General features: G+C 44.6%; 1 protein-coding gene and 1 non-coding gene across 2 annotated transcripts; both read left to right on the top strand.

Annotated features, from left to right (window-relative positions):
- The first annotated feature begins 9,377 nt into the window (after positions 1–9,377).
- TRNAR-CCU (transfer RNA arginine (anticodon CCU)) lies at positions 9,378–9,450 on the top strand. The gene has a single exon. It is a non-coding gene; the product is annotated as a tRNA-Arg (tRNA).
- Positions 9,451–12,550: 3,100 nt separating this feature from the next.
- On the top strand, positions 12,551–21,232 carry PIN4 (peptidylprolyl cis/trans isomerase, NIMA-interacting 4). Its single transcript, XM_059050496.2, has 4 exons — positions 12,551–12,647; positions 15,213–15,286; positions 20,551–20,670; positions 21,057–21,232. The coding sequence occupies exons 1-4, from the start codon at positions 12,605–12,607 to the stop codon at positions 21,213–21,215; spliced, it is 396 nt and encodes a 131-aa protein (XP_058906479.1). The 5' UTR covers positions 12,551–12,604; the 3' UTR covers positions 21,216–21,232.
- Positions 21,233–22,293: the final 1,061 nt, after the last annotated feature.

The following is a 22,293-nucleotide window of genomic DNA, read 5'->3' as shown; positions in this document are numbered from 1 at the left end:
GAGGGTATTCCTCAAGTATTCAGATGAGTACTGATCAGTTTGGAGGAAACTGCCTGAAAGGAGTAGGAGCAGAAATTGCTGGAGCTCACATAGGACTATAAATAGTTCATGTTCCCACCAAGAAGAGCTGCAAAACTCCTGACTCATGGGGAATTGATTAGAGGCCTCAGTAGTGGGGTCAAATTAGATCTAGACTGAAGCCTATTCTGGGCCCCGTTTAACAAAACTTAAAAATAAGCCTCAAAGGAATCAAACTGTTTCCAAGTAACTTAACTGCATCCCAGAACCTAGCTCAAGAATCTTTAAAGCAATACAGAAATCTAGCATACACAACATAAAATTCAATGTCTGGCATCCAATCAAATATTAACATCGTGTAAAGCAGAATTCCAAAATGGCTCCCCAAGACTTCCTTCCCTAATCCCAAGAACTATAAATATGATAATACACCCATGATTATGCTAAGCTTCATGGAAAAAGTGATTTGGGGGATGTAATTAAGGTCCCTAATCAGCTGACATTGAGTTAATCAAAAGGGAGATTATACTGGTTGGCCCAGTCTAATCACATTGAGATCTTAAAAGCAGAGTGTTTTCTCTGGCTGGTAGTAGAGGAGGACCTGAGAGAGATTCTACATGTGAGAAGGATTCAACACACCATCATTAACTTGAAGATGGAGAGGGCCAAGTGTCAGGGAATACAAGTAGCTCAAGAAACAGAGAGTGGCCCAAGGCTGTCAGCCAGCAAGAAAACAGGGACCATAGCCCTACAGGTGCAAGGAAATGACCTTCAGTCACCTGAATAAGTTTGCAAGCAGATTCTTAGCCAGAGGCTCCAGATAAGAGCCCAGATCAGCTGACATCTTGATTTTCAGTTTGTGAAACCCTAACTAGAGAATCCAGCCAAGCCCACCCAACTTCTGACCTACATAACTGTCAGATAATAAATAGGCATTGTTGTTTTAAAGCACTAAGTTTGGGATTCCCCTGGTGGTCCAGTGGGTAAGACTCTGTGCTTCACTGCAGGGGGCACAAGTTCGATCCCTGGTCAGGGAACTAAGATTCTGCATGCTGCGTGGCACAGTCAAAGAATAAAAATTAAAAAAAAAAAATTAAAGCACTAGGTTTGTAGTAACTTGTGATTTTTTTAAAAAGACTAATATACGGACTTTCCTGGTGGTGCGGTAGTTAAGAATCCGCCTGCCAATGCAGGGGACACGGGTTCAATCCCCGGTGTGGGAAGATCCCACGTGCCACGGAGCAACCAAGCCTGTGCACTATAACTACTGAGCCCACATGCCACAACTACTGAAGCCTGTGCACCCTAGAGTCCGTGTGCCACACCTACTGAGCCCATGTGCTGCAACTACTGAAGCCCATGTGCTCTAGGGTCCATGTGCCGCAACTACTGAGGGCTGTGTGCCTAGAGCCCGTGCTCTGCAACAAGAGAAGCCCACTGCAATGAGAAGACCACGCACCGCAACAAAGAGTACCCCCCACTCACCACAACTAGAGAAAGCCCACATGCAGCAACGAAGACACAACACAGCCAAAAAAGAAAAAGACTACTATAAACAATATGTAAAGATGCAAGAAAATACAACCCATAAAAAAAGAAAAATCAGGGCTTCCCTTGTGGCACAGTGGTTGAGAGTCTGCCTGCCAATGCTGGGGACACGGGTTCGAGCCCTGGTCTGGGAAGATCCCACATTCCACGGAGCAACTGGGCCCATGAGCCACAACCACTGAGCCTGCGCATCCAGAGCCTGTGCTCCGCAACGGGAGAGGCCACAACAGTGAGAGGCCTGTGCACCACGATGAAGAGTGGTCCCCGCTTGCCACAGCTAGAGAAAGCCCTCTCACAGAAACGAAGACCCAACACAGCCATAAATAAATAAATAATTTTTTTAAAAAAAGAAAAATCAATCAACAGAAACAGAATCAGATGATCTATTTAGTAGACAAGGATGTTAAAACTGTGATTATAACTATCTTCCATATATTCAAGACAGAGAAAAGAATAAGCACAATAAGAAGAGAAAGAAATGATATTTTATTATTTATTTATTTATTTATTTATTTATTTATTTTTGCAGTATGCGGGCCTCTCACTGTTGTGGCCTCTCCCGTTGCGGATCACAGGCTCTGGACGCACAGGCTCAGCAGCCATGGCTCACGGGCCCAGCCGCTCTGCGGCATGTGGGATCTTCCCAGACTGGGACACGAACCCGTGTGCCCTGCATCGGCAGGCGGACTCTCAACCACTGCGCCACCAGGGAAGCCCAGAAATGATATTTTAAAAGGCCCAGATTAAAATTCTTATAAATAACTGAGAGGAAAAATATTCTAGATGAAATTAATAGAAAATTAAATACTGCAGAAGAAAAGATTAATGAACTTGAGAGCAGATAAGTAAACTTTAGAGCAAAGAAAATTACCAAGACAAAGAGGGAAATTACATAATGATAAAAGGGTTGGAGGAGTGATGGGATCAAAATGGCAGAGTAGGCAAATCCAAATGCCTATCCCTCCACAGAAACCTTGAAAAACAAGCAGAAACGATCAGAACCAACTTTGTCAGAACCCTGGAAAATAGTCAAAGGTTTATAGCAACCAAACAAATGCTGAATCAAGAAAAAGGTAACTTTAAAATGGTAAGTAGGAAAGCTTCATGGCTTTGCCCTCACCTCACTTCTTCCCTGACTGGGTAGTGATCTTGAAGATGACAACCTATGTTCCCACTGTGCAGACTTCATCCCTGGTTCCAGAGGGAACAGAGAAGACCTTGCTTGCAAATTATTTTGTTTGTCTCTTCTAAACTCTGTGGGGGCTACCTGAAGGACTGAACTTGGAACTTGCTCAGAGTGAAAAGGTAGCAGGCATTGCTTGAAAACCTGCATCTTTCCAGGGCAAAAGATTATGGTTGAGACATACAATAGACCACCTAAGGCCTAGGATAGAGTTTCTTTGGGAAATTAGGGCATTTGAAAGCACCTGTGTATACTGGAGAGCTTAGAAAGCCAGATGCATGCCCAGGACAGAATGCATGCTTAGAAAAGATCTGAAAAGACCCTAAGCTTTCACCTCTGGCTGATCTCTAAGCTCACAGTAAGCAGTAAGTGAAGGCTAAGGCAGAGCTGTAAATGATCAGGCTAAGTGTTGAAAGGGTGACCCAGCACAGAGCCAAACCACAAATACTGGGAGAGAAGCTGTTTGTTTGCTTGCTTTAGTTTCTGATGTTCAAGGAAACTTATGTTCAATAATAGCTGAACACAAGCTAAAGGAACAAAGACCTCAGGGACCCCACAAAAAGGTAAGCAAGCAGGCTAACAGACATATTATGCGAGTCCCAGAAGGAGAGCAAACAAAAAGAAGGAAATAACAAAAATCAGTGAAATTGAAAACAGAAAGACAATAGAGAAAATCAATGAAACAAAAATCTTGTTCTTTGAAAAGATGAATAAAATTGGCACACTTCTAACAAGACTAGAAACAAGAGAGAAGATACAAATTATCAATAACAGAAAAGAAACAGGGACAAACCCTATGGATACCTCTACACAGATAAATTTCGACATTTTGATGAAATGGACCAATTCCTCTGAAGAAAACTGCATATGTAATTAAAATCTTGTCCAAAAGAAATATTCAGGTCTGTGGACTTCCCTGGTGGTCCAGTAGTTAAGAATCTGCCTTCCAATGCAGGGGACATGAGTTCAATCCCTGGTCGGGGAACTAAGATCCCACATGCCATGGGGCAACTAAGCCCGTGTGCACCAACTACTGAACCTGTGTGCCACAACTAGAGAGCACACTGCAACAAAGAGCCCACTCACCGCAATGAAAGATCCTGCATGCTGCAACAAAGATCCCGCATGCCACAACTAAGACCCCACGCAGCCAAATAAATAAATATTTTTAAAAAGAGAAATATTCAGGTCTGGTGGTTTCACTGGACAGATCTACCAAATATCTAAAGAAGAATTAATACCAATCCTATATAATCTCTTCCAGAAAATAGGAGGGAACACTTCCCAACTCATTTTGTCAGGCCAGACCCTGATACGATAACCAAAGACAGTACAAAAATTAAACTACAGATCAATATTCTCCATGAATATAGATATAAAAATCCACAACAAAATATTAGCAAATAGAATTCAGCAATATATAAAAAGAATTATACAGCATAATTGAGTAGGGTTTATTCCAAGGATGCAAGGCTGGTTCAATATTTGAAAATCAATATTTGAAATTCAATCAGTGTAATCCACCATGTTAACAGGCTAAAGAAGAAAAAAATCACATGATTATATCAACTTATGCAAAAAAGGCATTTGACAAAATTAAACACACATTCATTTTTTTTAACACACATTCATTTTAAAAACCCTTAGAAAACTAGGAAGAGAGGGGAACTTCCTCAAGTTGGTAAAGAACATCTATAAAAACCCTACAACTGGGGACTTTCCTGGTGGTCCAGTGGTTAAGACTCAGCACTCCCAGTGCAGGGGGACTGGGTTCGATCCCTGGTCAGGGAACTAAGATCCCACATACCACAACTAAGCCTGTGCACCGCAACTACTGAACCTGTGTGCTCTAGAGCCTGTGTGCTCTAGAGCCTGTGTGCCGCAACTAAAGAAGCACGTGCACCGCGACAAAGACCCCACATGCCATGATGAAGACCCAGCGCAGCCAAAATAAATTAAAAATAAGTAAATAAATAAAGCCCCTGCAACTAACATTATACATATTTAACGGTGAAATATCAAATTTTTCTCCCCTAAGATTGGAAGCAAGGCAAGGACGTCTACTCTTACCACTCTTATTCAACATAGTACTGGAAGTCCTAGCCAGAAAAGAAAATGAAACAAAAGGCATACAGACTGGAAAGGAAGAAAACAACTATCCCTATTTGGAGATGACATGATGGTCTCTATAGAAAATCACAAGAAATCTACAAAAACAAACATAATACCCAACCTTCTAGAATGAATAAATGAGTTTAGCAAGTTCACAGGATACAAGATCAACATACAAAACTCAATTGTACTTCTAAATATCAGCAATGAACACGTGAAAGCCAAAATTAAAATTACAATATCATGCACAAATCACTCAAAGAAAATGCAAAGGTATAAATCTAAGAAAACATGTACAGAACTTGTGTGCTGAAACTACAAAACATTGATGAAAGAACTCAAAGAAGATCTAACTACATGGAGAGTTATACTGTGTTCATGAATTAGAGGACTCAACAGAGTAAGGATGTCAGTTCTCCCCAAAATGTTTTACAGATTTAACACCATTCTTATCAAAATCTCAGCAACATTTTTTGTAGATACAGACAAGATTATTCTAAAATGTACATGGAAAGGTAAAAAGAACTAGAATAGCTAAAACAACTTAGAAAATGAAGAATAAAGTGGGAGAAATTGCTCTACCCAATGTTAAGACTTAGTACGTAGCAACAGTAATGAAGGCTGCATGACATTGTGTGATACTGATGGAGGGATAGACACATAGGTCAATGGAACAGAATAGAGAATCCAGAACAGATTCACACAAGTACAGTCAACTGATTTTTAACAAAAATACAAAAGCAATTTAATGAAGAACAGCTTTTTCAACAAATGTTGCTGGAGTAATTGGACATCTATATGCCAAAATTAAAAAAGGACTTCAATCTAAACCTCACACCTTCCACAAAAATTAACTCAAGGGGCTTCCCTGGTGGCGCAGTGGTTGGGAGTCCGCCTGCCGATGCAGGGGATACGGGTTCGTGCCCCGGTCCGGGAGGATCCCACGTGCCGCGGAGCGGCTGGGCCCGTGAGCCGTGGCCGCTGGGCCTGCGCGTCCGGAGCCTGTGCCCCGCGGCGGGAGAGGCCGCGACAGTGAGAGGCCCGCATACCACAAAAAAAAAAAAAAAAAAAAAAAAAAAAAAAAAAAAAAAAAATTAACTCAAATGTATCACAGATTTAAGTGTAAAACATAAAGCTATAAAACTTTTAGAAGAAAATATAGGAGAAGATCTTTGAGACCTACAGCTTGATAAACAGTTCTTAGACATGACACTATAAAAGCAAAATCTGGGGTTCCCCTGGTGGCGCAATGGTTGAGAATCTGCCTGCCAATGCAGGGGACACGGGTTCAAGCCCTGGTCTGGGAAGATCCCACATGCCACGGAGCAACTGGGCCCGTGAGCCACAATTACTGAGCCTGCGCGTCTGGAGCCTGTGCTCCACAACAAGAGAGGCTGCGACAGTGAGAGGCCCGTGCACCGCGATGAAGAGTGGCCCCTGCTCATCGCAACTAGAGAAAGCCCTCGCACAGAAACGAAGACCCAACACAGCCAAAAATAAATAAATAAATTTATTTTTTTAAAAAAGCAAAATCCACGGGCTTCCCTGGTGGCGCAGTGGTTGAGAATCCGCCTGCCGATGCAGGAGACACGGGTTCGTGCCCTGGTCCGGGAAGATCCCACATGCCGCGGAGCAACTAAGCCCGTGAGCCATGGCCGCTGAGCCTGTGCGTCCGGAGCCTGTGCTCCGCAACGGGAGAGGCCACAACAGTGAGAGGCCCGCATAACGAAAAAAAAAAAAAAAAAAAAGCAAAATCCATAAAAGAAAAAAAAAATTAAGGACTTTTGCCCTGAAAAAAACCCTCTTAAGAGGATGAAAAGACAAGCTTAGAGACTGGGAGAAAATATTTGCAAACCACATATCTGACAAAGTACTCATATTTAGAATATATAAAGAGCTCTTGACACTCAATAACAAAAAAAAATCCAATCAGAAACTGGGCAAAAGACATGACATTTATTTCACTGAAGAGGAATTCCAGACATCAAATTAACACATGAAAAGATGTTCAACATCATTAGCCATTAGAGAAATGCACATTAAAACCACAATGAGGGATTTCCCTGGTGGCACAGTGGTTGGGAGTCTGCCTGCTGATGCAGGGGACACGGGTTCAAGCCCTCGTCCGGGAGGATCCCACATGCCAGAGCAACTAAGCCCATGCACCACAACTACTGAGCCTGTGCTCTAGAGCCCATAAGCCACAACTACTGAGCCCGTGTGCTACAACTACTGAAGCCCACGCACCTAGAGCCTGTGCTCCACAAGAGAGACCACCACAGTGAGAGGCCCACACACCGCAGCAAAGAGTGGCCCCTGCTTGCCATGGCTGGAGGGATCCCGTGCGCAGTGGTGAGGACCCAACACAGCCAAAAATTTTAAAAAATAAAAAAAATAACCACAATGAGATATCAGTATACATCTATCCAAATGACTAAAATAAAAAATTGTAATGATACAAAATGCTGGCAAGTAGGTAGAGAAGCTGGATCATCCATTCATGGCTGGTAGGAATGTGAAATGGTACAGACACTCTGGCAGTTTCTTACAAAACTAAAATGCAATTACCATACAACTCAGTAATTATACTCTTGGAAATCATCCTAGAGAAATGAAAACTTGTATTCACACAAAAACTTGTGCACAAATGTTTATAGCCACTTGATTTGTAATAGCCTCAAACTGAAAACAACCCAGATGTTTTTCAATGAGTGAATAAATGAACTATGGTCCATCTATGTCACGGACTGCTACTACAAATCATACAAATGGCAGACATAAGCACGGGGTGCTTTGGAAGCACAGAGGAGTGCCTAGCCCAGCCTGGAAGAAGGTGGAGAAGAGGGTCAGGGAAGGCTTCCAGGAAGAGGTAACATCTGATCTTGCTCTTAAAAGGTAAATAAGGGTTAGCTAGATCAAAAATGGGGAAGGAGTATTCCAGGTAGAGAGAACAGTATGTGCAAAGGCATGGAGTCTTAAGAGAGCACTGTATACTTGAGGGCCTGTAGATGGTAACTCGACATGGTTGGAGCCCAATGGGGACCAGCACGAGATGAGACTGCAGATGTCAGCAGAAAGGCCCTTGGCCCTCCAGGCTAAGGAGCCTCTCAAATAGTGGGGAGCCACTGAAGGGTCTTCATTGGGGGAGGGTCAGATCTGTGTTTCTGAGAGATCTCTGTCAGTTGCTGGGGAGGGTAGTTTGGAGGGGGTGGTGAGACTGGTGGCTGAGACACCAATGTGGAGGCTGTTCCAATGGTCTAGAGAACATGCAAAAGGCTTCAGCAGCAGGGAAGAGGGCAGGAGCCAGTACAAGAGATGACTGCTGAATCCTAGCGAAGTGTTCATTGTTCACTATAAAATGATGAAGGGTGTGGAGAAAGAGCTGTTTAGGAGGCAGAATCCACTGGACATGGAGACCACTTCCCAAGGACACAGAAGACCTCTTCCTAACCATCCCATCTCTGCCTCGGCTACCTCGCTCTGCCCACTGGCCCCCACCCACACCGTGTTCCTTCTCCTCGCCTCTGTGCTTCTGGGCTTGGGAGGTACAGCACTATAGGCAGAGGCAATCACCTTCTAGATTACTCCGAACCAATACACTGACACATAAACCAGAGGTGAATTTATTTCTGTCTCATGGTGGGGCCATAACTTGGCCCTGGCACCTCTTGGGCAGAGAGGTCCCTGGGAAGCTGACTTGGAGAACAGGCACTCAGAACAAAGTGAACAGGATGTTCCTGAATTTCATTTACAGGATGGCAAAGCCTGGAGCAGTGTCATCATGCAGAGGGTACCAGCTTGGAAGTCACACAGCCCTAAGTTCTGAGCCCAACATTGCCACAGTCCTTAGCTGTGAAAACTTGAACACATTACTTAACTTCTCTGAGCCTGTGTCTTCAGCTCTGAAATGGCAGTGATGATTCTCGGCCAAAAAGACTGTTGTGAAAACTAAGAGAGATCATGAAGATCTCTCATGCCACATATGCCATTTGTGTCACCATTGCCTCAAATGAACACTGCCTCCAAAAAAAATCCTCCTCACTAGACACTGGAATATTAATGTTCTCCAGAAACTGCAGCTCTTTTGCTTAGACAATGCTGGACACACCTAGATGGAATCTTCTTCTCTGACACCCTTTTTAAAAAAACAGTTGGGCTTCCCTGGTGGCGCAGTGGTTGGAAATCTGCCTGCCAGTGCAGGGGACATGGGTTCAAGCCCTGGTCCAGGAAGATTCCACATGGCCCGGAGCAACTAAGCCCAGGTGCCACAACTACTGAGCCTGTGCTCTAGAGCCCATGAGCCACAACTACTGAGCCCATGTGCCACAACTACTGAAGCCCACGCGCCTAGAGCCCGTGCTCTGCAACGAGAAGCCACTGCAATGAGAAGCCCGTGCACTGCAATGAAGAGTAGGCCCTGCTCGCCGCAACCAGAGAAAGCCTGCGCCCAGCAACGAAGACCCAACGCAGCCAAAAATAAATAAATTTAAACAAAAAAATAACAGTTGCTGGGACTTCCCTGGTGGCACAGTGGTTAAGGCTCTGCACTCCTAATGCAGAGGGCCCAGGTTCAATCCCTGGTCAGGGAACTAGATCCCACATGCATGCTGTAACTAAGAGTTCGCATACCACAACTAAGAAGCCCTCGAGCTGCAACTAAGGAGCCTGTGAGCCTCATCTAAGGAGCCCACAACTAAGACATGGTGCAACCAAATAAATAATAAAATAAGTAAAAATTTTTTAAAAACAGTTGTTCAAAGCTTATCTCACGTCAGACATGTTACAACAGCATGAAGTGGGACAGAAAGTCTTCCACCCACTGACTGTGATCAGGAGACACATCCATCCCATTAGCAATATCCCTCCATCCATTTACCTTGATGGGTGGCTACTTTTGCAGATGGCTATTCTCCTCTACCATGTACTGAATTTTCCTGGTTTCAGTTTCCAATGGTGACCTTTTTCTACCTTTGTCCCTAGAGTCTGGGGCCCAGAGCTCCCCATAAACTGACCTCCTCTGAATGGGATCAACTAGAGCTCTGTGTTTTGTTGCATCAAGGCCCCCTTTCAGAATAAGCTCTGCTGGCATCTCAAACGGGAAAGAACCTGCAGCCCTTTGGTTGTGGAGCAGGTGGGGCGGGACTGAGTTTGGGTCAAGGTTTGTGAAACTGTGTACTGGGAAGAGGGCTGCCAGCTTCCCTTCCTGATTTTCCTCATTTAAGAAATGTGTGGAAGAATCAGTCTGAGGAGATAATTAATAGAAAATACGACTGGCAACCATCCCTGGCTCTGACTCACTGTGCACACTCCTGCAGTCGTTACCATGGTTTCAAGGCTGCCCCCCACCCCCTCCCCACCCTGCTGTTCATTCGTCACTCTGCTCCCACAGACTCCTCCACAGCTGGCCTCCGCAGACTGGTGCAGACTTAACCCTGTATAGAGGCTAGCTTTTTTGTTGTTTGTTTTACAAATAGCATTATCTTTTTTCTTGAATAAAAAAAATATATATGCCAATTCATATAAACAGAATATAATTTAAACAGAAAATAAATGAAAGTTAGCCATAAACTCACATCCCAAAGCTAACACTTAAGATGTTTGTGATGCATACTGCATAGTTGAGATCGTACATGATTTTATCGGTCTTAAAGTGCTTCTGACCTCGAAACCCCTGGACCTATGCACATCGTTTTCTCCTTTGAACTACTGGCCTTTAGGCACTGCTTTGGGCACATTCAGCCACTTACATAGGCTTGTTTATTACTGTTGTTGTTATCTGCTGGAATTCACAGAACTCTCACAATGTTCCAGGCACCAAGCATTTGTCAGGTACGTCAGCCACTTAATGCTGGCTCTTCATTGGGGTCTGAACTTTGCTTCATTCCCACTCCAAGACTGCCATAGCCAGTGGTTGCAGGAAAGGCTGTCCCCTAAGAAAAACCAGAAGTAAAGGTGCCCCCTCGGCCTCCTGGCTGTGGATGAACTGATAAACATGAGGCCATACTGTCACTGTCAACCCGCCCCATCTCCCAGCTGAACTTTGAAAGTCAATACACAGGTGGGATCCACCTCAGAAGTGGGGGAGCAATGATCTCAGCACTGGATGTGTTCCCCACAGTTGATCACTCTCAATCCAAAACAAGGAGTGCCTAAGCTGTAACGTGTTCAGAAATGACAGCAGTACAACATGAGAGGGCTGCTTGTAATGTATGAATTGGAGGTGGCACAGTCTCAGAAATACTTGATCCCCCAGTCTCGGCATGAAGCATCCCAAGTCCCACAAGACTATCCAAAAACTAAACTCTGAGCTGGAGGACCTATACATTCTGGCTGGCAGGGGCAAGCTAGGACAGCTATCTCATGGAGTAGAGGAAAAGCCCTGACCTTACATTGGGAGGAGAGGGGTTGTGGATAAGGGTAAAAAGTTTGAGGGCACAAATTCAAAACTGATTCACCTTAAGCTAACACTCCACAAGCTAGTCGTTGTTTTATGTGCTTTACAAATATGAACTTGTTTAATTCTCTTCACACCCTATTAGAAGGTATTATTATCATCAATTCCATTTTACAGATGATGAAACTGAGGCATAGAGAGATGAGGTAACTTCCTCAAGGTCACAGAGCTAGTAACCAAATGGTGGAGCAGCAATTTGAAGCCAGGCGGTCCAGAATCCATGCTTTTAACTATTTTACGCTGCACCATTACAGAAATTCTGGAAACTGTGCAGAAACATACACTGCACTGGCACCACTGGTCACGTTTTGCTAGATAGTCTTCCCGTCCTCTATAAGCAAATATTATATAGTACACGAGATGCCTTTTTTTAAAAAAATAATCATATTCTATAGCTTTGTCTGTAACCTTCCTTAAAGCCATATCTCGTGTCTCTACCGAGAGCTTTACACTAGTTATTTTAAGTGGAGCATATCCTATTGTGTGGTTGAAACATCATTTATTTAAACAATACCCTATTAAGGGGAATTTAGACTGCTTCCAATTTTTCTCCATGACAGAGTTCTGCAAGAGGCAGACGGGTGATAGTCTTCTTTTAAAAGAGGGAGGGTGGGAGGGAGATGCAAGAGGGAGGGGATTTGGGGATATATGTATACGTATAGCTGATTCACTTTGTTATACACCAGAAACTAACACACCATTGTAAAGCAATTATACGCCAATAAAGATGTTTTTTAAAAAGTACCTTTTGAACCCAGTCAACTACAGGCTGCAAAATAAACTTTAAAAACGAAAACCCGCAAGGGAGTGTAGGCCCGTGGGTAGGAGAGCGCAGGAGGGACAGGCGGCCGCCACTGTTCTTCCGGCTTTGCCTTTGTCTGGCGGCCCCGCGGGATTAGCTAGAGCCAGCGCGAAGAGACTGCAGAGGTCCGCGGCTTTCGCTACGCACGCATGGAGGAGGTGGGTAGGGAAGCGGAAGATCTGGGGGCAAGTAAGAGCATGTGAAAGAAGTTCAAAAAGCGCAGAGGCTGGATTTCCCGCCCCGGCCCAACCTTTGGCTCCGCCCCTCTACCCAGCCCAAGCTCCTTATTGGTCAGACTTTTCAGCCCCCATCGGCCCTAGAGCCAAAGGACCGGGCCTGCCCCAAGATATGCCTGCTTCCGGAGCCACAGTAAGGATGGCCAATTGCGATATCACTTTCAGGTATATGTTTAGGACATACCGGTGGGGCCTGAAGGGGCTTTGTGCGGTAACCGAAGCAGTTGAGAGTTTGACGGCGAATTTCGGAGATGCCGCCGAAAGGAAAAAGCGGATCTGGGAAAGGGGGGAAAGGTAGAGCAGCCAGAGCAACCAAGGAGAATGGGGTTGGGTGAGGAGCAGGCGGGGAGGGAGCAGACCGGCGGTCCCCGGGGTCCGGGGCAGAAGCAGCGGGTGGCCAGTTCCTAGAAGACTGATCAGGAAGTGATAAGTTGGAGACCGTCAGTGTGGACTTCTCTGGAAAGTTTTGATTAAAAAGCATGGGGATGAGACGGTGGATAGACGAGGCCAAAGGATTATGAGAAAGCTTGATTTTGTTAGTTTTTTCCAAATGAGCAAAACTTGGGAGTGAGGCTGAAATGAAGGATCCAGTAGAGCTAGAGAGGTGAAGGTACAGAGGAGTGAGATTTGGGAGAAAAGAGGTGGAGCAGTTGACCTTTGAATAGGAGAAGGGACACCTTGTTTGACGTCACAAAGAGACGAGGATGGATGTGGTGGTAAAAATTGGGGCCAGAGGGGGGGAGTTTTGAGGAGATCTGGCTTAGTGGCCTGAATACAGTGGAAGGCAAGCGTAGTTTTTTAAGACTGCGGGGTAGGGACTGGGTAGGGGTCTTGAGAGTGGTAAAGGTTTGGAATAGTCGTTGGGGTGATTGGAAAGGGGATGAAACACTTTTCCCTCAGGGCTGAGAGCCTAAGATTGAAGGCCATGAATTTGTAGAGGACATGATCTGCTTAGTCATGATTTACCTAGTACCAAATAAGTGGCACAGTACAGAACTGAAAAGAGCTAGGTGTAACCTTGAGCCAAGGTTGAGGTTTTGTTGGACAATGATAATAGAAGGAAAGCAACACCAAGGGAATTAAGGGTGCCAGTGGGGACGCAGTTCAGATGATCAAGCATGGGATCCAGTTGGGAAGGGAATGAGAAGTCTGATAGTCCAGGGGGACATAGCAGGATAAAGGGACTGAATGGGGGGCGCGGTTCTGTGAAATTAAAGAGCCCGTGTTGTGGGAATGAGGCATGAGAAAGCTGGAAGAACAGAGTTGTGGCCAGAGACTGAACTACTAGTTCTGAGTGGCACAGTTCCATCGTGTGCCCCTGGCAACAGGTGGCCTGGAGTAAAAGGCATGGGCATTTGGGAAAGAGGTCCAGAAGTGTGAGATTAGACTGTTGGATGATTCCTCTGCATAGATGGTGAGGTCATCCAAGATGATGGCAGTGGTGAGGATGGAAAGGAAGCCTGAAGTTGCTGCCAGAGTCATCAGTCAACCAGGGAGTGAGGTAGCAGTCAGAAGATGACAGTATCCAGTGGGGGAGAGGATGGAATATTTGGAAGGTATCATTGTTCTAGAGTGAATATACAGCAAACCTCTTGAAGAGTTTGGTGTAATAAAACTCCTTTGGCAGCAACATTTTCTTAGGCATTTGGTGGTCAGCATTTTGGATTTTCAGTTTGGTTGAGCATTTATTGAACAGCTGTTGTGTGCTAGGCTTTGGAGATCCTAAGACAAGTAAGATGGAGTCCCCTGACTAAAATTTTTCAATGGCTCCCTATTACTTCTAGGATAAATTCCAAGTTCCTTAATGGGGCCCACAGGCCCTCATGCCCTAATCCTCAACCACCTCCCCTGGGCTCATCTCACAGCACTCCCACCTCAGATTTGGCTTCACCCATAGTTTCCTGCACATAACTACACTGTCCCCTCACCCTGGACTGTCTCCTCACCTATGTCCTTTCTTCGCCTGGTCAGCTCCTAGTCATCCAGGAAAGCTTCCCTGACTGGCTAAAATGTCCCTTTGTGCTTCCACAGCCCCCTGTCTGTAGAGCATAGCTCATTCTCCTGAAAAGATCTATTTTACATAACTTTACATAACCATCTTCCCCAGTAGTATATGAGCTCCCTGAAGGAAGGTACTATGGCTTGTTCATCTTTGTATCCCCAGTGCCTGGAACTTAGTTATTTAGGAAATGTTTATTGAACTGAACACTTAATCCAACAATAGTTCTTAGGAATATCAGACTCTAACAGTAAGTATGCTGCTGTCAACACAGAAGTTGGCATAGTAGCAAAATGACACAGTAGTAAAATGTAGAATGCTGCCAGTGGTTCTTAATCTGAATATCGATAACTTTTCTTAGGAAGGTATCAATAGGCAATGTAGTCGACTCCAAGAGTTTGGACATCAGTGTGTTCTTTAGCCAAATATGGGTGGTGGGAAATTTGATCTTTATTTAAAATATATTCTTGGAGATTTTACTTACTGGAATGGTGAGTATTCAGATACATAGTTGCAGTGCTTATTAGAAATCTCACAAGAGCTCAGGGGTTTGCCCTTAGAAGTCAGGATTTCAAATTGGGTCCAGAGAATCTGGGCCAGGCTTTTGGCGCTCCCATTGAACTATTAGCACACTCACTTGTGTATCCATTTTCCTTGAAGGGTTTATGTAGGGCACAAATTTCCTGTTGTAAGAGGTGAGTCACAGGTTAATTTAGGTTAATGTAGTAAAGTGTCTACAGAGTTCCGTTTTGAAGCTTGGTGCTTTGATGGAAGTATCAACTCCTATTGTGTTGAACTTTTCTGTAAATAACAAGGTAAAGGTGTAGTTTAAATGAGTACCTGTCATCTCTTCTCTAAAGGAAAAGCAGCCTCTGGGAGTGATAGTTCTGACAAGAAGGCTCAGGGTCCCAAAGGTGGTGGCAATGCAGTAAAGGTGAGTTACTTGTTCCTTTTTTTCATGTTAAATATAAATAACATACATCTGTTATTTTGGTTCACATAAAAGGAAAAGGCAGTATGCTTAACTCATTCTAAGGCTAGCCTAATACTGATGTACGATAGCACAAAAGTGGAAAATAATAGATCACTCTCACTTATGAAAAGTAATTCCTTTTAAATATTTTCTCAAATGTTTTCTCAGACATCCAGAATTTCTTCATACTCTAGTATTTTTCCTTAAAATGTATTAAGTTAGGTCTTCCCAAGTAAGTGAATGAATTATTTCTCAGGACGAAATAATATTTGACAAAACAAAGAACTGAGATGAACTGGCAAAGGCACAGGTCTCATTAGATAGCTCCCCCACTGGTGAGCTATAAGCCAGAGCCCTGACCATGAAAATGAGGGGAGACAGTTGCAAATAATTACTTGAAGTACTTGACCTAGTGCCAGAGGAGTGTCTGCCCTGGGAAAATATAATCTGCAAACAGAATTATACTGCTTAGTGCTACGTAACAAGGCAGTTACCACGTTTCAGTCAGGATGGGGTTCCATACTTTGATTCATTCATTCATTCAAGATTTAGTGACATCTGCCCTGTGCTAAGCAGTGTATTTCTGGGTATTTAAAAAAACAAAAAAACAGATAAGAGATGGTCCCTGTTATCACAGTCTAGTTGGGAGCAGTTAGGTAAAGAAAGAAATTTCATTGCTATATGAGAAGAGCTGTAGTGGAGTTTTATCATATAAATGCATCCATACACATGCAGCCAAAAAAAAGGAGAGCGAATGTAAATAGTGTGGGCCATTCTGCCCACTTTTCTACTCAGTGAACCCAGAGAGAGAGAGAGAGATGGGAGACATGAATTTGCTTTTCCATAGTCGACTTCCATTCGTGTATGAACATCCAACCATGTAAAATGGGATTCTGGTATCCAAAGATAATTTTCATAAAACATGGTGCCTGAATGCAAGCCAGCTACTTCATCCTGGGGTCCAGCTGAAGAAGCGGTCATTGTTACAACACAGGTTGGGGAGACAGGCTGTGATGGGCTTACTGAGGGCTGACTTGTTGGTTTCAAGTACACCATCTTCATAAGGGTTGTTGTAGGGTAATTTTGACTGTTATGTGCTGACTTTCACAAGCACCTAACCTAAGAGACTGCTCCACTGCATATGGCTTTAAAGAGGCATCTTGTCCTTTCTGGAAAAAAATAAGTCCAGTGTGGCTATACCTGAGGTATATGGAAAGGAGTGGCATGTAATTGGCTAGGAAAGTCAATTAGGATTAAACTCTTTTGTTAAGCTTTTCCTTTTGAGATAATTTTAGACTCACATTCAGTTGTAAGGTAGATGTACCTTTTATACATGTACATGTACTTTTTACCCTGTTTCCCCAATGGTAACATCTTACAAAACCCTAGTACATTAGCACAACCAGGAGATTGTCATTCCTACAGTCAAGATCCAGAACATTTCCATCACCCCAGGGATTCCTCCTGTTGCCCTTTTATAGTGATGCCCACTTCCCTCCCACCCCTACCCCTGCCCCCTCCTTGACCCCATAGCAGCGACTAATCTCTTCTCCATTTCTGTAATTTTATGATTTTTATATGAGTGAAATGATACAGTGTGTAACCTTTCGGGACTGGCTTTTTTTCTGCTCAGCGTAATTCTCTGGAGATTTCATTCCAGTTGTGTGTATCCATAGGCTGTTCCTTTGCATTACTGAGTAGTGTTCTGTGGAATGGAAGTGCCGTAGTGTGTTGAACTCTTCACCTGCTAGAGTACAGCTGGGTTGTCAGTGTTTGTGAAGGCCCCAGCAGGGGAGGGACCCCAAACCCTCCAGCCTTTTAGGATCTAGGCTCCTTCCACACCCTGCTATTCTGCTTCAGACCCCACTCCTGAACCCACCCCTGCCCTGTGTCACTACAGCTGCCCAGATTTTGAAACCCGCCTGCCGACTACAAATTCCTTCCTTCCCCTCACTTCCCACCTCCCCCAATCCTGTTCTGTTCCTCTCCACGCACAGACTTCCAGGCAGGCCCTCGACCCTGCCCTGTTTGCCTTACCTTCTCTAAGGCCTCATATCTGTTCTCCAAGTCCTATATGTCTTGTAAGCTGGAAATTAGATGGATGGGTTTGACCACTGGATCAAGGAGCCCCACCTCCTTCTCCTTTTGCTCATCCACTGCATCCATCTGCCAGACTACAACTCAGGATCAATCCAGTTATCTACTTTCTTTACACTCAGACCCAGAACTGCTGGGCCCCACTGGAGAGTCACACAGCCTCAGGGGTTGGGGCCACTGATTCCTGGTCTCTAACCTGAGCTGAGCCCTCAGTACTGCACAGCGATCCTTTGCCACTTGCCTCAAGCCATCCACCACCCTCCTCCAGTCAGCAGACAACTTCATCCAGGGTTCTCAACCCCTGTATACATCAGATTCACCTGAAGAGCTTCTAAAAGTCTCAGTGCCTAGGGGCCCACCCCAGACCAGCTGCCTCAGAATCTCTGGCGGGTGGGGACTGGACCTTGATATATTTTTTAGAAGCTCTTGGTGTGATTCTGACATTTGCCAGAGTTGAGAAACACTGATCCAGTCTCATGGGGTTGGTGTGAGGATTTCATGAGATCACACATGTAAAGCACTTAGCACAGTGCCTAGCGAGTGTTAAGTACTCGATAACTGAAATATTGTTGTAATTGTCACAAGAAAATGGAAACTAGAACTTTAGTCATGAACTCATGGCTTCCCAGCCCACTACCAACAAAGTTATCTTCACCCACACCTCCCTCATCTCTCTTCTCACCTCTCTTCCTTTAAGGCTAACTCATTTTTCCAGCAGTGCTCTGAATGCCCAGCCTTGCTCCTTCATTTATCTCCACCCTGTTTCTTTGCTCTGTCTTCAACCTTTCCCTCTTTACTGCATCTTTCCCTTCATTCTGAAAATATAGCCAGGGATCTTTAGAATATATCCATGACTGTAACCCTTTCCCTTTGACTAGAGCCCTTTCTCCTTCTTTTCTAACTCAGTTAGTTGGGGAAACCCCATCCGCATTACTGGCCTGCTTCCTGTTACTTCCTCAGTCAGTTGCTGCAGCCTGGCTTCTGCACTTAACTACTCTTCTGAAACAGCTTTTGCTAAGGTCCTCAGTCAATCATTGCTAAATTGATTGTACTTTTAACCTGATCACTCTGCAGCATTTAACCCTGTTGACCATTTCCTCCTTGAAACTTTATCTTGCCTTGGTTTCTTTTAACACACCTTTCTCTCTACCTGTCTGGCCCTTCATTTTTATCATGCTTGTTGAGCTTCTTTCTTTGCTTATTGCTTACACATTGATATTCTCCACGGATGTCTTGAGTCTGCTTTCCTCCTCTTCTCATTCTGTGTAGCCTCCCAGGGTGATCCGTCACCTCCCATAGCGTCAGCTACTACCTCCATGCTCATAACTCCCACATTCTCTGGAGCTTGGTCTCTCCTAAGACACCAGTCTCATACAGTTGCCAGTTGGTCACACTTGCAAACTGCACAGGTACTACAGACTCATTATGTCTAAACCCATCAAACTGTCTAAAGCAGAATACTTGTTTATTCATTTATAAAGTGGTGGATGGCATCCCCTTTCTGTGATCATGAATGCTGCGTGCACTTTACCAATCATTGAACCAGAAGGTTGCTTTGTGAGTGTGGAAGCGGAAAGACGGAGGCAGTCGAGAAGGTGTTTTAGCCAGGCCAAGATGAGGTCTGAGAAACCATCCTCGTCCCCCAACATGTACCTCTCTAGTGTCCAGATTGTTTGTCCCTGTCTCCCATGGACAGTGCTGGACACATTCTATAGAAGTTTGCCTCCCTGAGCCCTACTTTTTGATACATTCTTTCCTTTGCTGTGTCTGAATCTCCTGTGTCGCTCCTCCAGTCAGGGATCCTCTCAACCCCAGTTTCAGTAATTGAATCCTAAGGACAGCCATGGTTTGTCTGTCTCTATAGGGAGACACCTTTAGCCCCCACCCTAGTACACGACAGTAAGAAATGAATATCGGATTCTATTTGAACGAGAAATGGGAAATCCTACAAAACAGATATCTTAACAAAATCATTTTTAATGATATAGTGATTTTTTTAAAACATGGCTTTATGTAAACATAGGTTACATTTGAATACTTATCTACGGTTGAGTATTCTTTCTTTTTTTAAATATTTATTATTTATTTGTTTTATTTTTGGCTGTGTGGGGGCTTAGTTGTGACACACGGGATCTTTTGTTGCGGCTCATGGGCTTCTCTCTAGTTGTGGCATGCAGGTTCTCTTTTGTAGCTGTGGCGAGCAAGCTCCAGGGTGCGTGGGCTCTGTAGTTGTGGCGCATGGGTTCCAGAGTGCTTGTGCTCTGTAGTTTTTGCAGCACACTGGCTCTACTTGAGACAGGCAATCTCGGTAGTTGTGGCACGCAGGCTTAGTGACCCTGCGGCATGTGGGATCTTAGTTCCCTGACCAGGGATCAAACCAGTGTCCCCTGCATTGGCAGGCGGATTCTTAACCATTGCACCACCAGGGAAGTCCCCGGGTTGAGTATTCTTAATCTTCAACATATGATTCGTTTTCAAAGTGTTAAATTGTGGGGAGGCTTTATACATTGGGACTCTTTTGGTGAAAAGTATTTCCTGGTGGGGTTTTTTCATATCATCCCCACTCTGATGAAATAATAGCTAACCTTTATTGAGTGCTAGCTGCATCATCTCAATCTTCACAACCCTATGAGAACATATAGGTACTGTTATCTCAGTGCACAAATGGGGAAACATTTAGAGGTTTAAAAAGATGCCTAAGGGACTTCCCTGGTGGTTCAGTGGTTAATCCCTGGCTGGGGAACTAAGATCCTGCATGCTGCGAGGTACAGCCTAAAAAACAAAATGCCTAAGATCATACAGGAGAGTGGGGATTTGACTCGACCTAAGCTCTCAACCATTATCATGTTTCCTCCTCCTGTTACCATTGAGGTACATGGTAAAGGCTGGGAGCTTCCCACAGCCAGGTGCCCATTTTCCATCTAAATCTGGGTTCTGAGATATTGTCTTGATATGGAAATGGGTTTGTTGCCATCGCCCAACTGGGCAGACTTCCAGGATTTTCCATTGCCATGAGCGAATGTGTTTTTTTCACTAGTTGGGGGGTAGTCCTGACATGACTGCTGTACTGTGAGGAAAGGAATCATTTGAGTCTCCATGTATTACGTGAACATACTTTTTCCTTGTAGGTCAGACACATTCTGTGTGAAAAACATGGAAAAATCTTGGAAGCCATGGAAAAGTTAAAGTCTGGAATGAAATTCAATGAAGTGGCCACACAATATAGTGAAGATAAAGCCAGGCAAGGGGTATGGTGCACTCATAATTTAAAACATCCCCCATGGAGGACACACAGCAGTAGGGTTTATTTCTGTTTCGCCATTAATTTTAGCCGTATCTTAAAGATCTTAAAAAAGCATAAATGTCCAACTTGTGAACAGTTGAATACGGGTCACCTTTGTCTAAACCTAGGCATAACCAAACTTGCGCAACTAACAGACACCCAGCAACATTGTGAGTGTTTGTATGTTCAGCCCAGGGTTCAGCCCTGTTTGTCCTTGTCGAGCCTACTTCTCTCCAGCCCAGATGAATAAACCTAGGAACCTTAGCATTCGTGTTGGAAAATTCTCAAGCTACAGCAGAACTGTGCCCTCTTCAGGGCCACCTGACATCACAAATCTTTTGGGTTTTTCAGGGCGACTTGGGTTGGATGACCAGAGGGTCCATGGTGGGACCATTTCAAGAAGCAGCATTCGCCTTGCCTATAAGTGTGCTGGATAAGCCTGTGTTTACAGACCCTCCAGTTAAGACAAAATTCGGGTATCATATTATAATGGTTGAAGGGAGAAAATAAAATTGTATGAAAGACTACATGTGTTTTATACATTGTTTATTTATTTAAAAGGTGTTGAATAATCCTTGTATTTATGAACTCTGTCATCATGGGTTTGTGGGTACAGAATCAGGTGGGTAAATGTTGGTGTGCACAGCAGTAGGTATTCAGTCAGTGGTTCTTTAAGATAAATCAAGCAGACTCCTTTTAACCTGTTAGTCCCTTCCCTCTGAGAACTGCTTTATCTGATTCTCAGTATATCCCATAAGTTAATTTAGAAACCATCTCTAGGGGCTTCCGTGGTGGTGCAGTGGTTAAGAATCCACCTGCCAATGCAGGGGACACGGGTTCGAGCCCTGGTCTGGGAAGATCCCACATGCCGCGGAGCAAGTAAGCCCGTGCGCCACAGCCATTCAGTTCATGTAGGGAAACGGTGAGCTGGAGTTAGATGCAGACTATGAATTGCTGAATCACACAGTGTTATCACCGGGATTTTTTTCAATAATGACATATATTCAGTAGTATCACCCACCCTAAAATATTAGTCAGTCGTCTGTATCCACGGTTCTGCATTCACAGATTCAACCAACTGCAGATCAAAACTATTATTTTTAAATTCCAGGGCTGGACTTCCCTGGTGGCACAGTGGTTAAGGAACCGCCTGCCAATGCAGGGGACACGGGTTCCAGCCCTGGCCCAGGAGGATCCCACATGCCGCGGAGCAGCCAAGCTCGTGCGCCACAAATACTGAGCCTGTGCTCTACAGCCCATGAGCCATAACTACTGAAGCCCATGCGCCTAGAGCCCGTGCTCCGCAGCAAGAGAAGCCACCACAATGAGAAGCCCATGCACTGTAACGAAAAGTAGCCCCCACTTGCTGCAACTAGAGAAAGCCCACGGGCAGCAATGAAGACCCAACACAGCCAAAAATTAATTAATTAATTTAGGGCTTCCCTGGTGGCGCAGTGGTTGAGAATCCGCCTGCCGATGCAGGAGACACGGGTTCGTGCCCTGGTCCGGGAAGATCCCACATGCCGCGGAGCAACTAAGCCCGTGAGCCATGGCCGCTGAGCCTGTGCGTCCGGAGCCTGTGCTCCGC

Source organism: Kogia breviceps, chromosome X (genome assembly GCF_026419965.1).
Source record: "Kogia breviceps isolate mKogBre1 chromosome X, mKogBre1 haplotype 1, whole genome shotgun sequence".
In the NCBI taxonomy this organism is placed as follows: domain Eukaryota; kingdom Metazoa; phylum Chordata; class Mammalia; order Artiodactyla; family Physeteridae; genus Kogia; species Kogia breviceps.
The sequence above is the reverse complement of the archived record's forward strand: the minus strand, read 5'-3'. Positions and strand labels throughout refer to the sequence as shown.